Source organism: Aptenodytes forsteri, unplaced genomic scaffold, assembly GCF_000699145.1.
Source record: "Aptenodytes forsteri isolate BGI_AS27 unplaced genomic scaffold, ASM69914v1 Scaffold15, whole genome shotgun sequence".
In the NCBI taxonomy this organism is placed as follows: Eukaryota; Metazoa; Chordata; class Aves; order Sphenisciformes; family Spheniscidae; genus Aptenodytes; species Aptenodytes forsteri.
The window spans coordinates 8309615-8326232 of NW_008795129.1; the positions used below are offsets into that span (position 1 = coordinate 8309615).

Genomic DNA, 16618 nt, shown 5'->3' on the forward strand with positions numbered 1-16618 from the left:
TGTTTTGTTCTGGGTTGGGTTTTTGGGGTGGATTTTTTCTATGGTTTTCTCAATCCTTGATCAATTTTCTATTAAACTCAGAAGATCACCTTACTAAAAATAATGTAAAATCTTAGTAGAGAACTCACTATTTGGCTTATGGAAACGTGTCATAACAAATGACACTTCTTTGTATAGCAATATTCAAGACACGGTGATTAAATAAATAAATAAATAGTGCAGATTAGTGTAGTTATACAGAACACAGAAACTTCTAGTTTATAATACTTCTGTGCTGACTCCTAAGATCATGCTTAGTCTACAAAAATCCAAAACAAATAAATAAAACTCCAGCTCCTGAACAAAATAATAAACTGACTGAAAGTATACCCCATACTGTCATTACAAAGACAAAGAAATACAAGTCTGTAATTTTTTTCTTCCTGTTTACTTTACAACATGCAAGAATAACTTAGGTTGCAGTTTTCCAAACTCACTGAGCAAATCGGTCACATAACTCCTATTAAATTCAGTGGAAGTTATGTAGCTAAATCCCCTGGTCATCTTAACTTATGTTTTAAAAATTTGTCATTACAGCTAAATTCAGCTCTGAGAGATAAAGGAAATCACTAACCCAAATATCAAGTAATAACCCTTATGAAAAGTAATTTAAAAGTTTTGTCTTACCTCATTAAACCTTGTCACAAGATCTTCTACAGCATTATGTTCACCATTTGGGGAAGAAAGAATAGTAGCAGATATGGAAGCTTTAATAGATGGCAGCTTGCTTTGACATTCACCATTACCCAAATCCCTGGTTAAAAAGCAGAGGTAGTCAATGGGTAAGACTTTCCGGTAGAGCTCCTGTTCCTGCTCGGTCAGAATGCTGGCAACCTCCTCCGGGAACTGGATGAGGTGTTGCAGTTCGATCAGCTCTTTGCTGATACCAGCCACGTTGGAGGGAAGGACGCTGGAACCAGCCATAGAAGTACACGCTTGACGTTCTAAAACAAAACAAATAAAAAATTTATTAGGTTTCGCCTTTAACTCTTAGACTGGGCTGTGCAAAAGCAAGACAACTTGTTCTTTTTGTTCTGTTAAACTGTTCGTTCATTTATTCAGCAGTACACTATATCCTAACTACTTTATATTTAAACAATCTAATACGTTCTTTTAGTTGGGGTCTTTCTGCGTATCTCTATATCTGGTATTAGCTAGATAGCTGGTAACGGGCTTCTGAGATTGTTAAGCTACGTGGCAAAACGTGCTTGCTTCCTGACTTATCCAAACGCCCGCTTCAGTCACCTGCAGTCTTGTCAAAACTTCAAATAAAAGGATCATCTGGGCAGGGTGTGGCTCTGTTTTGCCTCCATATTAGAGTCCGCGGTACAAAGGGGTTTGAGGCCTTGACTGGGGCATCGGGACTCTACTGCCACAAGAAATAATGTATAATGATCACGCAAAACCCACGTGGGTCAGCATTTTTCTTCATATTTCTTTTGCTATAAGATACAATTTATCTGAGCTCACTGCATTGTGAAGCTAAATGTCCGAAGTTACAAAACATTTTTCATTCCTCTGGGAAAATGCATATATTTGGGACTATGCATGTTTCATCCGTTATTATAAAACATTCACGGTAGTTTTATAATATCCTAGCAGTGATGTCTCCTGAAAAATAAAACTTTTCCTAAGAAGGAAGAAGCCAAGCTTTGTAAGACCATGTGGGAAGCCTGAAACATCAACACAATGATTCCAGAACAGTGAGTGTGAGCCTTCTGACTAGATAAGTTTAGAATGGGTTCTCTGAACAATAATTTTTCAAGAATTACTTAAACGTATAAACAGTCATAGTAGTATATTCTGTACTCTTCTTCCTTCCCAGGAAAAGGAGTTCATTTTTTTGCGTTGCTTCACAAAATATCTTTAGAGATTTTTTTGCACACATAATGGAGGTACACTCCATATCTATCTTTTACTTCCATTTTTCCTTCTATCAATAAACTCTCATTTCATAGAGGGAGCAAATATCCTTTCTGTTCTCTAAAGGTCATAATGATTGATTACAATTCATTCTCTTATAATAAACATAAAATATGCTATATGAGGTTTCCCTTGTTACATTCATTTTACGCAAACTCTATTATCAACCAGTGAGAAGTTAAAAAGACAGAGACTTGCCTTTTCTTAATATATTCTATTAAAAGTCAAAAGATAAACTATAAAGCCTTTGGGCTAACAGAACCTGTGAGAAATTTTCAAATACATAAAAGGCTTCTGAAAGAGCCAAAGAGTAATTGTTTCTGTAGCTAGACTGGTGAGGAAAAAAGTAATGGACTTCATTTGCAACAAGCAATATCCTGGTTACATAGTGGGGAACAGGTATAACTTCAAGGACAGCGAAGTAGTGCTGTACAGTATCTGCAGATATCAAGAAATCACTGTCACTGAAACTCCTGCAAGAAAGATCGAGGGAAAAAAAGACAGTTAAGAGCACCATGTTGACATGTCGATCCTGTTTTGGGCAGCAGGTGAAGCGCAGTGAGCTTCTGGGCTTCCTCTCAGTCTTGTTTGCTTTGATTCTACATGAGACTCCAATTCTGTTTTCTACTTCAATCTGTGTGGAACAATTCTGAAAGGTTTCGTAAGAAAAAGCTCTTAAAGCTCATTTGCACTGTTCTTGACTTTGCAACAGAACATAAGCTTATGCCAAAATAAAAACAATCGAAAATGTAATGTTCGTTTTATACTACAGGAATTGTATATTTGCATAGTGCTTTGCATATATAGACCAAACTGTCACTGTCACAACCCATGTTATCTCAGAAAGAGGAGGATATGGAAGGCATGACGCAAACATCCGCTACTACTCATTTGCTCCCTGTAAGTCACAGTGCCTCACTGATCCCCATGCATGACAGCTCTTTTCACTCAAGGACTTTCCTGGGAAATAAAAGGCATCCTGCCAGCCAGGAGAAGGCAGAGAAAGTACTGCCTGTACCAGCCTCTCCTGTGCGTCACTGCTGAAACTGAGGGTGTACAGGTTGTGTCTATGTTGTCAATTTATTTTAGATCAGAAATGCACTTTTGAAGCGCATCTCCCAAACATCCTCACGTACTGTGCTTTAGTTTACAGTCTCAGAGCACACAAAGTGGATCCTCTACAGATGAAACTGCACCAGAAGATGTGCTCCCAGAAGGCAACTAACACATCCCAATTGCTAACAAGCTGTAGCTGTCAGAGGCATCCGAGCTCTGAAGAGGACACTGAGGTCAGGAAAGGACAGTTGGACCAGGCAGTTCAGATCATGGCTCGGCTGCAGGTGATCACATTAACGCAGGAGAGAAGACAGCAAGTAGCATGGACAATGCAATGCCACAGAAATACCGGTGCTTTGCAAATTCAACATTATTCAGTAACTACAGTTATAAACACCTTATATCCATCAATATAGTAGGAAAAGAAGGTGTAACTCTATAAGGAGTGCCCAGTTAAGTAGTGACTGATGGAAGAGAGATAACACGTGAGTGAAGATGAGCTGTTCCCTGATGCACTGTTTGCTGATGAGATTTACGTGTGCATTCTCAGTAATTCACCTTCTCCATTACAGTATCAACTACAAAAACGACCCACATTCACACTTTCAACAGATGTACATTCCACATTGTCTCAGAACTTCAGCTTTGCTCAAAGACCTCAAAAACTGGCAAAGGTTGACACTGAATTTGCAACAGGCTAGAACACTGTTCATGATCCTATTGCACACTGCCTTGCCTAAGTATAATCACCCTTCAGGCTGCACTTATTACAACCTCTCACATCTAAGAACAAGGCTCAACACACCGAAGTGACCAGAGGTAAGAAGGTGGGTACAGGGTATCTCAGGACTGCCAGAAAGGAATATCTCATTTGAATTTTATTCCACTAGACTGACTGCCCATTGATCAAGTCCAGCAGAAAGCTAATGCAGGGATTTTGAAAGCCTTTCATGAAACTACCTTTCATGAAACATGTTTCATCATCTTCCGTAATGAAGGCTTCGCAAGCCAGCTTCATTCTAACCGAAAAATGAAGCTGTCAAAAAGAAAATGTTTTCGTAGAAGCTAAAGCCAAGATAATTCAAGTCACAGGCTAAACAAGATCAGCCACTGGTATTGCTGGATTTGGAAGAAGATAGAAAATAAATAAAAATCTTCCTGATTAAAAAAAAAAGAATTTCAAACTAACATTTCTCAATTCTCCATTAAACTGGAAGAACTAAACAAGTGCTGTGTCTTTAACGTAAGAGTCCATGGAACAAGCTGCTGCAGCAAGAGTGCAGCTGATATCCCAGGAGAGGTGCACAGACCAAACAGAATTATAAAGGCTCATAGCTAAAGTACGGATATAAATACTGAAGAAGTGGAAATATAACTTCTTTCTGTTGACTATTTCTACACCTACAAATATTTCTATAATCCATAATTCACAACTTCGCAAGTCTTGGTTGTTGAGATATTTCACCTCTCCAGATTCTGATTTTTTATCTTTCCTCGCTCCAGTCTTCTGTGTTTTATCACAGAAAATCCAGGATCCTCATTCTCAGCTTCACCACCCTCCATGATTTAAACTCTGCACAAAAGTCTATTCCTTTTAATTTTCTCTTTTTTTATTTGCCTGTACTAAACCAGTCTTTTTTCTGGACTATTTTTTTGTCTCTTTTTCACGTCTAAGACTTTTATCATTTTTCACACCAGGAACTGATCTGCACTTCTCTGTTTCTGCTATAAAACTCCCTAACCAGCCTCATCCACAAGTCCTCTAGCTTTGTGTTGCCAGTTTATGTTCATCAGGAAATAGATCATATCTTTCCGTGCTTCAAAGACCACGTCCTTAGATTAACTTGCAGACTGGAACTGCTTTCAGGCCAAAATCACAGTAGATTTTGTTGGAGTTAAGGCAGGATACAATCCTCACTAAAATTAGCTGCTGCTGCAGTAAATGGTATTATTCTTTGTGCTCTACCACACCAAGTTAATGCTAAAACTAGTAGAAGAAAATGAGGACCCTGACTATTCATTTGCAAGTTGTTTAAAGCTCGAATTGATAGCTTTGCTTATCCTTCTGATAAACAGCTGAAGCAGGTAATCTTTTAAATAGCAAACACTGCTTTTATTAATCAAAAGAAGATAATCTCTGCCTAGCTTTAAAAAAAGGACTCATGGGTTGACTTAATCATGGCTGAAACACATGAGAACAAAAAGGTCTCGTCTTCTCTAACAAAAGAGTAATCTGTTTAAGACTGGGAGAAAAATACAGCATGCCTGCTTCAGCCTAGGTTCATCATGAACTCTAAAAAACACTGTCCCAAGAATTACTCATTTTTATTTTTTAAAACTTTCTACAAGGTTTAGTAAGGAGCTCTTCTATCAACAGACTAACTTCAAATTAACTCAGCCTTTATTACTATAAAACTTAGAATTTCCATACATCTTGTACATGTATAGGCTCTATAAAAGCTATACTGAAAAAATAAATTTCAAGTATGTAAGTATGTAAAAAGTGTGTGTGCATTTTTGTGTGCGTATACAAAATGTTTCAAGACAGTCTTGAAAAACTGGTTTTTTCTGGTGTTTTTCTCTGCTGAACCATATTGTGTTTGCTATATTAGCAAGAGGTTGAATCAGTATTTTTTTAACATGAAAACCAGGGGGTTCACTTCAAAGAAAAATGCAAAGAAACTTTTATGAATAAAACCATGAAAAATACTGCTAGAAGGGTAGTGTTAATTAGCTGTAATCATTCATAAAATTTTTCCACATTTGGATGTTCTACTAAACACAGTAGTTATGTCACATATGTGATACATCCTAACAATAAAAGCAAAATTATCTGTACGTTTACCATATTTCTTGTAAAGCTAAAATTAAAAGGTGCTTATTTATTAAATTTTATTTCATCATGCACACAGATAATTTATTAATACACAATATGATATAAATGTTGGGCTGCTGCCATCAATTTTCTCTAAGCAGAAATTCAGGATTGGGTTTGAGCAAAGTAAGTGGAATTCATACAAAAACAGAAGAAAAATAAATACAGCCCCTTCTGTAACCACACCAATGTCAAAAGTGCTAAGCCTGCATAAAGTTACAGTTGCCAACCATGCAATTTGTACTCTGATAAAATCACAAGCTTTCCATGTGAATTGTGACCAAGTAAGGACAGTGATACAGAATTACTTTCATCCCAACACAAACACAAAAACTCTTACATTTGATACTTGTAGGAATGTGCTATGCATATGGGAGCACACCCAGAGAAAAGCCACCATATTTTTTAAATGAGCACAATCTCAAAAGAGTAAACCTGCCAAAAAGATGAAAATTGACTTTCAACAAAGTTTGATGAATTGACAAATGAGATACTAAGACACAAATCTGGTTTTTATTTCTAGGTTGCTTTTCTTTCTACACTTACTTTGAGGAAAAAAAAAGTATTCTCTCTATACATTCAAAAAACAGCAGTTTGAAAGCAGCAAAGTGAAAATTACAATCACTAAAAAAGTGCTCACTCCCTAGAAGGCTACTGGGGGAAGATCCTGTGATGATGACAAACTGTGTGTTCTAAAGCAGAAAACAGATTTCAATAGCTGTAAGAATAGAAGTAATTATTCAACCTATTATAACATAACTCGGTTGCTCTTGTTGATAACAGACTTTGCTTCCATGAAATTATACTACTGTGACTGAAGTTACACAAAAATCTTAGGGGATTATTTTTCTCAGCTGGTATGAAAAGGTAATGCAATAAATGAATTATAATAGAAGCCTTTTTAACAAGCCACGCTACAGACATCATCCAAACTGTTTGTATGCTTTAAGAGAACATATAGATTATGTTTACAGTGAGAAAATAAAAGCAGATGATGGAAAAAAAAAAATCGAAAAAGAGCCACAGGTGAACAACTGTCAATATATATATAATACAGAAGTGTTCTGTTAAAAAAAAAGGAAAAAGACAATAAAAAACTCCCCCAAACAGAAGACACTTATGTACGTAATATATGACAGTTTAATTGAACACCAGTTACGCTGATCTGTATCTGAAGCTGGGATAGCATTGTTTTGCTGTCCCTTGGATGCAACATATCTCAGTACCATAATAACCAAACCAACAAGCTTTTGTTAATTTCCTGTTCCTCTTCTGTATAATTAAAAACATATATCTCTCTCTCTTTTAATGAACATGAATTCACCGTTATCAATGTTAACTGCAAACAACTCACTCCAGTATCAAAGGGCCTGATATTAAACTCAGTGGGAAGCTCGCCACAGAACAGGATCAAGTTCAAGTTTAATTTCACTGTAGAAACCACTGAAATTAATAGATCCCATTTCTTCTTCAAATTTACTTATGAGTCCAGTAATCAAAGAATCAGAAGACCTGCATGCTCTCTCTCCATATCCCTAAATCTAGCAATATGAGCTACCTCTTAAAACTGCATATCAGCATGCATTGTAACTTATTAGCAGGGGAGCTCCAGAGCTACATGGTACTTGCACTAAATAAAATTGGAGTTCAGCATGACCTGAGCATCAGTAAGCAGAAGATAATACTCTGAGCAAAGGAAGATTCCCAGATGATGACTTGAAGAAAAGAAGATTAATTTAGCCAGGGTCTGTATGGAAAATAATCTTTTATTAGACCAAGTAATATTACAGACACACTCTGGGGGCACAAGATCTTTTTCAGGTTTGGAATAGAAACAGCAAACTTCACAGCTAGTTTGAGAATACCTGCTTTGAGTTTAATTTGATCATGGTAATAGCAAGACACTGGAGAAGGTGATCTTCTCTGGTCGAGCAGCAGCAAGTCATCACAATGGGCCAGGTGAAAAGAACAACAGTTTCTACAGTACAAAGGAAAAAAGAAAAAGGTAGAAATCACCTGTAGAACAGAATTTTGCTGGAAATAGATCACTACGAAACTACAACACACAGGTATTTCTATTGAGGCTGAGATTTTATTGTTGAATAGAGTTATGAAACCTCTGGAGAGGATTTAAAAAAAAGGCAGCAATCATGTTGAGGTATAATTGAATTAAATTACAGTTATATACCACGAAATCCTGACTCATGAACTGACCAGCATAGTGGAATTCAGCAAACAGAAAGATATGGAGTGCTTGTAACAATAACCACTTGCTCCTAAAATCACTCTTGCTTTAGGAAATGGCAAAGGGTTCAGTTTTGAAAACCAGACTCTGAACTGTGCACTTTTTTATCTTTTGCAATTATAGCATCAGTCAAATGAAATCCCAGAAAAAACTGAAAAATACTGTATAGTTAGAGATAACAACCTGCCTATATAATTTCTGACTTGAAACAAATTTACGTTGACTAAACAAGTTACACACTTATCAGGACAGTTGAGCTGTATAGGCATAGGAAATAATCTTTTTTTTTTTTTACCACAAAAGTTGTGGATAAACACTCTCACAGGGTAAAACCTATGCACAGAGAAACATTCATTCAGATTTTAAAGTTGAGTTAAAGAAGATCAACATGAAGGTTTTTTTAATTTTTTATCTTTTGCAATTATAGCATCAGTCAAATGAAATCCCAGAAAAAACTGAAAAATACTGTATAGTTAGAGATAACAACCTGCCTATATAATTTCTGACTTGAAACAAATTTACGTTGACTAAACAAGTTACACACTTATCAGGACAGTTGAGCTGTATAGGCATAGGAAATAATCTTTTTTTTTTTTTACCACAAAAGTTGTGGATAAACACTCTCACAGGGTAAAACCTATGCACAGAGAAACATTCATTCAGATTTTAAAGTTGAGTTAAAGAAGATCAACATGAAGGATTTATTAATATATTAACTTTAAACTAACAATTACATAGCAATCCTTACATTTTTCAGACGTTCCTACCCGTAAGTATGAACTTGAAAATCCATTTAAACTCTGTTTGTGGTTGGATTCAGAAGATCCTGGTTGTAAACTATATATATGAGCACTGACATAATATATGGAACAAATTTAAAGTATCACCATGATTTCACCACACCTGAGACTGCCATGCCTGCCTCCCATCATCCCCCGTGTACCGCTACACACTGCCCTGTGTAATTACATCTACACTGCCGCTCAGATTTCTGGCAGTGTATCCCAGGGCTTTTACCACTCCACTAGCCTGAGTCATTCACGGAAATATTTTGCAGCATACAAAAGAAGAACTTGGCTGCTTGTCTCTGAATTACCATATACTGTCAACACATTTAACCAACCATTTCCTGCTCTGTATGCAGTTTGGCTGGTACTGGCTACAGCTGATAGAAACAATCACAGACCTGTCCATAATAAATGGATCCGTTAGTTTTGCTTCTGGCTGTATACTGACCGGAAAAAAAGATGCAGATAGTAGCATTGTAACAGTAATTTTGACTCTGCAGAAACAGTAGCAGATCTCAGAACAAAATTTATCCCATTTGATGCTGATTTCCCGATTCCTTTCCGTGTCAGGGCAACTAGCAAAAAGCTGGGACTGCACCCTCATGCAGACACAGGATGACTAGCAATGCCTCCAGAATATCTGCCTAAGAGTCAGTGTGATATTGCGGGTTAACCCCAGTCAGCAAACATTTCTTCTGCACCTGAAATAATAGGCTTTGAAGGCAGTGCCCTAACAAATGACCCTGAGGCTATGACGGTAGCAAATGGATACCTCAGCTACAAAGAGCACCTGGCGTTATGCGAGGTTCGGCTGAACATAGACATGTTCATGGATATTAAGGAGAGATGAATCAGCAGTGTGTATTACTCAAAGTCTGAAGAGATCCACCATCTACAAGTTTAGTCAGAAAGCAGCCTTATTGCTTCCAGTCTACATGTTTGGCAATGGGCCACCTGGGCCCTGCTATTTTAGGGGACCTTCACCTATTGCTATAGTTCATGAAACTATATCCTGATTTCCGAACACCTGCCAGAAGAAGGTTTAATTATAAATTTGGTAGATAGACAGTCAGTGTCCGATCGGCTGGTTGAAAATTAGATCTCAAAAGCTGTTTGATACCAACATGCCATCTGTCTTGCTGTGGCATGCTGCAGACCGCGCTGTGCAAGAGCAGACACAAGATTTTATTGCTTCAGAGGCAACTATCACCATGAAGGCTGGGTGAAGGAATCAAGGGAAGTAACGGCTGACTTGTAAATCTACACCTTTACATCACAGTGTAACAGATACATGGAAAGGCTGTAAAGAGGCTAGTATGACACTACCACACTTGCTGTTGAATTGTTTTCAGGTTTTTCATTGTTTTCCTGCAATGAAATCCCATCTAATGAATCCCCTCCCCTGCCAATCTCCTGGAAACGTTTTCAGAAATATTCCAACTTTCACATTCATCTCACAAATCTTTCTCTTAAAGGTTGTCACAGTGGTAGTCTACCAGAATCTTGACTTGAGCAACACACTAGGAGGAGAATTCTCTATGCAGCATCTGTATTCAAGACCTTTTAAAATAGTGGATATAAATACAGCATAGCACATGGAATGTTAAGTTCAAATGCTAAATAAAATTATATATAAATTACCAGATAAATTCCAGCACGTAAGAAAGAAATGGTCAAAAGGGAAGATTTACGAGTTGACTTTGGAAGAAAAGAGTGTTCTAGAAAAAGAACTGTGCAATTCTCACTGCAAAATGAACAAGTTACTGCCTGAGTTAAAGCAGAACCCAAGCTTTAACCTCACCCACAAAAATTGATACAAAGCACGTCCAAAATCAAAGCAGGAGTTTCTGTGCACTGACAGAACAAAATTAAATTAAAACGCATACAACTTTGAGTTAACTCTGCAATGGAGAAACATCCAGTGGTTAAACAGAGCACAAGAATCTCAGATCAGGTTCCAATATTTGAATATTTTGATCAAGATGGATCAAAATTAAATTTATTTTGATTTTTTCCATTTACATAAAGTAGAAATTAAGTAATTTTTCTGTTTTCAGAATTAATCAGTGAGAATAGGAGAAAAGTTAAACAAAAATGTAATTTGAGAATACATATATACCTATGGAAAACAAGGATGTTAAAAATAACATGTATATGAAGTTAAGTACCCATTAAAGCAGAGGGTCATGATCTCTATTTTTCATATTTTCTTTTTTTGTGTTAGGCACTTTTTAAATTTGAAAGACTATACAAACTGTAGTTGCAGTAAAATATAGCATTCATAATGCAAGTAACTGCAAAACTGCAACAACAGACATTTTCAATGTTTCAGAGCCTCAGCCTTGAAGCATTCCTTTCTAGCCTGAGGGCACTGGTCTTCCATATCAGCAATCCCTGCATTTAGTTAATGATCTGCTGCAGTTTGCTCCTCAGCTGCACAACTTTTAACAATTACCACAAACACAAATCCAAATTGCATTTTTGGCTTTAAGGTCCTCAGAAATACATTTTGTAACAAACATCATCTTCCTTAATTTGGTCTCACCCTGAAGGCCAGATCACGTGTGACAAGAGACCCTTCAAGGATAGGGGGGAAAGAGGAATGTCTGTTCCCATCTTGTCCAGTTACCCAAATACCGCAGAGAATAGGAATGCCTAAATTCAAAGAACTATTTCAATGAAAATTGTTTCACTTTGGAAAACAATCATTAAATATAGTCCTTTAAGGTAAAAATGGTAAGAATATTCACTATGGCTTCAGTGTCATACCAAATGAAGCAAATACTAAAACTGCCACTGATGTTAGCGGTACAAGATGAAGATTAGATGCCAATCTGAGAAATTAATTTTAATAATAATTATGTGAAGGAATAAAGAAAACCCCTGGAAATTTCAGTCTTATTTAATGACCCACTCAGTAACCTGGCTGCAGCCACGATATCCACTGGGAACGCTGTGCAGCCAATGCATGGCTCTTCTCACATGTCCTACAGTGCGCTGTCACGGTGGTCAGCTACCTCTACCCCCACACATCCAGAGCTGTGCTACCCCAGGTTTGGTTTCTGCATTCAAAATACCATTTTGTCTGTGTTCTATTTAGAGTGCGCAGAAGTAAAATCAGAGCCCATGTCCGTGCTGTAATCCTTGTATTCCTAGATAAGCACAGGTACAATCTCTTAAATTTGGATTAAAAGAAATTAAGGCTAGCTATTGCAGTTGGACGAGATGATTGTTGTAGGTCCCTTCCAACTGAACTATTTTGAACTATTCTATCCTATATATCATTTACATTTTTTTCTTGTAGCTGGAGTTGAATTTTTATTCTATATATCATTTATATTTTTTTCTTGTAGTTGGAGTTACATGTGGACTATCTTCAAAGCTAGTATTAATACAGCCACATTCATGAACTACCGTAAAAGCAATGTTGGACTGTACAGGCATAGTCTCATCGAGTTAAGCATGTATATTTTAAAGGACTATACTTGGAGGCAGTATAAAAGGTATTTTGGCTTAAAAATTATTTTAACAACTGATAAATGTCTTCAGCATTTATTGGTTGTGATGGAGAGGCATAATGAAAATGATAAAAAAGGCTATAAAGTGAAGACAAAGAACTAGAAATGGGTTTTACTCTTTCTCTGAGAAATACGGTATCATGGGCTAAGTTCTAAGAGTGCTCTCAGATCAAAAAGTTTGTTACTTAAATACTTTAAAAGAAAAAGTTAAAAATACCACAGTAATGTAACATGTTTCTTCCATATACATTCTGCAATATCAAAGAAACAAGCAGGTGGAGATGCACACTAGCTGAAAGCTGTGGGAACCTTGAAGAACGTCTGCCAGCCCAGACAGCCAAAGACACCTGGAGAGTAGCTCACATATAAATACAACATGCAAAGGGATCAGTGAAGGAAAAGCGCAGGCAGCCTTCCTAATAAGTGTTTATTGTTTAGTTTGGGGTGCATTAGTGTATGTTCTTTTCTTCTTCCCCCAGACATAGCTTTTCTCCAAGCTCACTGGTGAATATGTAGTATCTATTAAAACTTACAGATTACTGTAAATGTACAAAACCCATCAAATTAGTTTGTTTCACGTAGGGTTAAACTATAACCCAGGAACCCAGCCTGAGAAAAGGAAAGCCTGTAACTACAGAGGAATAAAATCTAAGTTTTGCCATAGCATTGTTTCAGAAGGGAAGTAATTCAGCTTTTTTCTTGTGCAGACGACTTCCCCCTCTAACTTGGGAAAAGTAAAACCAATCTCTCTGCCTAGAATAGCAGCAATCCTCTTAGCTACCCCCAGTCTCACATGTTTTCCCAAGTTGCAATTTGAATGCAAGTTTCCAGTGTAGTACAATAGCTATTTGGTAAAGACCAATTACCATAGCTAAATTTACTGAGTAAAGAAACGAACTGCATGATGAGTTTTCAAAATTAAATGAAAGAAGCAATTCCTCATTTTAAAATGCAATTTCAAAATTTTAAAAGGTAATTTTAAAAGGTATCTTTTACTGCAAACATCTCATTACACTAATTACCAGAAAACTTTCAAAAGGGTTGTAACAGCAGGCATCCTTAACAAGCTCATTTTTCCCAGGAGGAGGATGATGAGAAGCTAAAGGAAATTCATATTCTATTTTTATAAAGGATTTGCATGATTTTACCACTTCCCATCATAGTAAGTCATGTTTGTGATGTTATATAAGTATTATAGCATGCCAGTATTTCTTTTAAGAAAGTATCGCTACTGGCCAGCTATTCTTAGCAAGGTTTCTGGAATCGCAAAGACTGTGCCAGAAGCCCAGTTTAAAGGATGCTGAGAGGCATTTTAAGGGGAAGAAGAGACATAAAATTCAGCAAAACCCAGGTCAATATGATCAAAGTCCTTCCACTGACACACAGAACACATCAAATGCAAGGTCACTTAATTTCAGTGGCTATACCAATGACTGAAGGATCTAGCCATCTAGGGCTACTTCACCACTCCAGTGAGAGCCACGACTGCCACGCAGTACAAACATGGCCAGGTGAGCTACCAGGTATCCACGGAATTTACTGAGAGCAACCCAGAATTTAGTGTAAATTGTGAAATTACATATAAGAAGTCGTTTAGCTGGGTTAACATGTCACTCACTGAGCTAGTTACTTGTCAGGTCAAAGGCAAAATTTGCATACATGTTTTAGCAACAGATTCTCATGTTCAACATGTCCAACTATGACAGAAAGAGTATTCATCAAACCAAATACTTTTCTTGACAGTACAGCCAAGAAGTTTAGAAATGGAAACGCAAAAAACATTAAGAAAATGTACTGTTCTTTGTGATTATATAACTGGTCAAAAGGATTTCTCTATTTGTGAAATTATTACCTGTATTCTGTATAAAATTAAAGCTCTTAGCATACATTTAAAATACTTTTCCAGGAGAAATAATTACTATTCCAAACAAGTAACTAAAAAAAAGAAATGCCTTGCCTAGTAAAAAGTTAGTTTCTATAAAATTCTAATATTTTACTTCATAATACTATTTGGTTTGAACGTCCACGTGTCATATATAATGCAATGTCTTACACTCTTTAAATCTTTCCGTACATCTTTCCTGATGAGCTAGTAAAACAGCCTTCTCTGCTATATTCTCAGAAAAAAAGTCAGCAAACGTGCACTGTTCATGTGCAGGTAAATCTTCATAAATACACATATAAAATTACTAAAGTCAAGAGGAAAATTCACCTGTATATATAAGTCTGCAAATGCTAGGGCATCTTTTAACTTCCACAGAACACAGTGGTGTGACCTAAAATTAAGCTTATCAGAAATTCTTGAAACTTTTGCTAGTCCTATACAAAAAGGTAAACCTCACTAGGTGAAAAACACAGCTGTATGAACAAACTAGAAGATTTGAAAATGTATCAGAAAGCAAAGAACTTATTGACAGAATAAACGTACAACTGTACATGAATTTATAAAATTTCCATTTAAATAAATCCTCAAATTCATGTACATTATAGCAATCAACAAAATATGCATGATTCTCAGCTGCTCCAAATATACTTAAGTACATGCATTCACTCATATAAAGCACTCATAGTGGAGAGCAGAACACGAACCACCAATTAACTCTTTTGGATACTGCTTCTTTGATTACTTAACATTCAGATCCAGTAAATTTAAGTAATATCTTTGGTTAAATCATTTCTAAAGCTATATATCAGTATGCAAAAATTGATCTGCAAATTTGTTAGGAGAATCAGCAAAAACATATTTCAAGGTTAATTATTTCTTGAACCATAGAGTCTTCTAGTAAATGGCATGGGCCTGGTCTCAGAGAACGTGACAGATTCCTGAAAAACTACAGCAAATGTCTTAATCTCTCAATTTGCTATTTCTTCATTTTGAAATAAGATTAGTAACAATTTCTTAATATGATCTAGGAGTTAGACACACCACCTTTTTTTTTTTTTAACCAATTCTTAATAGCCTACTTGGCTTATGACATTTCCATTCAGTTTCTACTAGCTCTCTCAATTCAGTTTATTCCAACAGTCATGATTTAACCATGCCAACAGACACAAAACAAATAAACTAGTAAGTTGCCTGCTGAAATTCACTCAAATGCCCTCAAAAGCTGTTCTAAAGCATGCACCTGTCTCTCTGGAAATGCTGGTGTGCTTAATAAAACTGTGAAATCCAAGAAAGAATCTATAGTCCTGAGACAGCAAAAATATTATGTAGCTTAATGAAAAGCACTCAGCACAATAACAAGAACTGCAGAGAAGTCAAAGCTGAAAATAATTTGTCTCCTTCCTTCAGATGTACTTAAATTACAGAGTGGAGGAGCCTGTGCGATTTAGCCTTAGAACCTGAATCTGTTCAATGACTCAGGAGTTTAAGCCATAGAGGGATTAGTGGAATACAGCAAACAACAGAGGACAGGGCAGGCCCATGTCTAGAAGCCGAAAGAAGTAAAACAATAGACTACACAAACCATTAAATCCACCTTAACTTCCTAATAGAGATTTCAACATCTACAACTTGCCTCAATATCACTTACTTCTTCCTACCTCAAATATAAATGCTTTAAATACTTATTTATCCCTGCAAGCTTTTTTACAGCCTCACTAGTGAACTGCTATAGTTCTGCTAGACTAAATCCTGCTATAAGCAATTATTTTCTATAATTGTTTTTGTTTAGTTCATGTCATTTGGGAATTAGTGTAAGCTAAAATAACAAAGATACAGTTACACAAGATTGTGTTCAAGCAAACAGAGCACAGCTATAAATATTATACTGTTGTGACTACTTATCTTGTAAAAATGAAAGTATTTATTCCATTTGGTTTTCACAGGATTAATACACTTACTACATAAAAGCTCTTCTAAACAGTCACAAGACTTTTTAATGAATTGTGTCTTTGTCATTAGCTTTAGCAGATTATACTGGAAAAGGTTTTTGCAATCCTCTTCTAACATGAAAACTTTCAAAATTAATGATTTTGCTATCCAAAAACAAACTTAAAATTAGTATCTAGAATCACAGAATCGTTTAGGTTGGAAAAGACCTCTAAGATCATCAAGTCCAACCATTAACCTAGCACTGCCAAGTCCACCGCTAAACCATGTCCCTAAGCACCACATCCACATGTCTTTTAAATACCTCCAGGGATGGGGACTCAACCACTTCCCTGGGCAGCC

The 16618-nt window shown here is 36.4% G+C and overlaps 1 protein-coding gene across 1 annotated transcript in view; it reads right to left on the reverse strand.

The window, feature by feature from the left end:
* PLCE1 (phospholipase C epsilon 1) overlaps positions 1 to 16618 on the reverse strand; it is a 141743-nt gene that overhangs the window by 61581 nt on the left and 63544 nt on the right. Inside the window, exon 3 of the mRNA XM_009277763.2 lies at positions 667 to 983. Coding sequence (XP_009276038.1) covers positions 667 to 983 — 317 coding nt within the window. The remainder of the gene's footprint in view (positions 1 to 666; positions 984 to 16618) is intronic.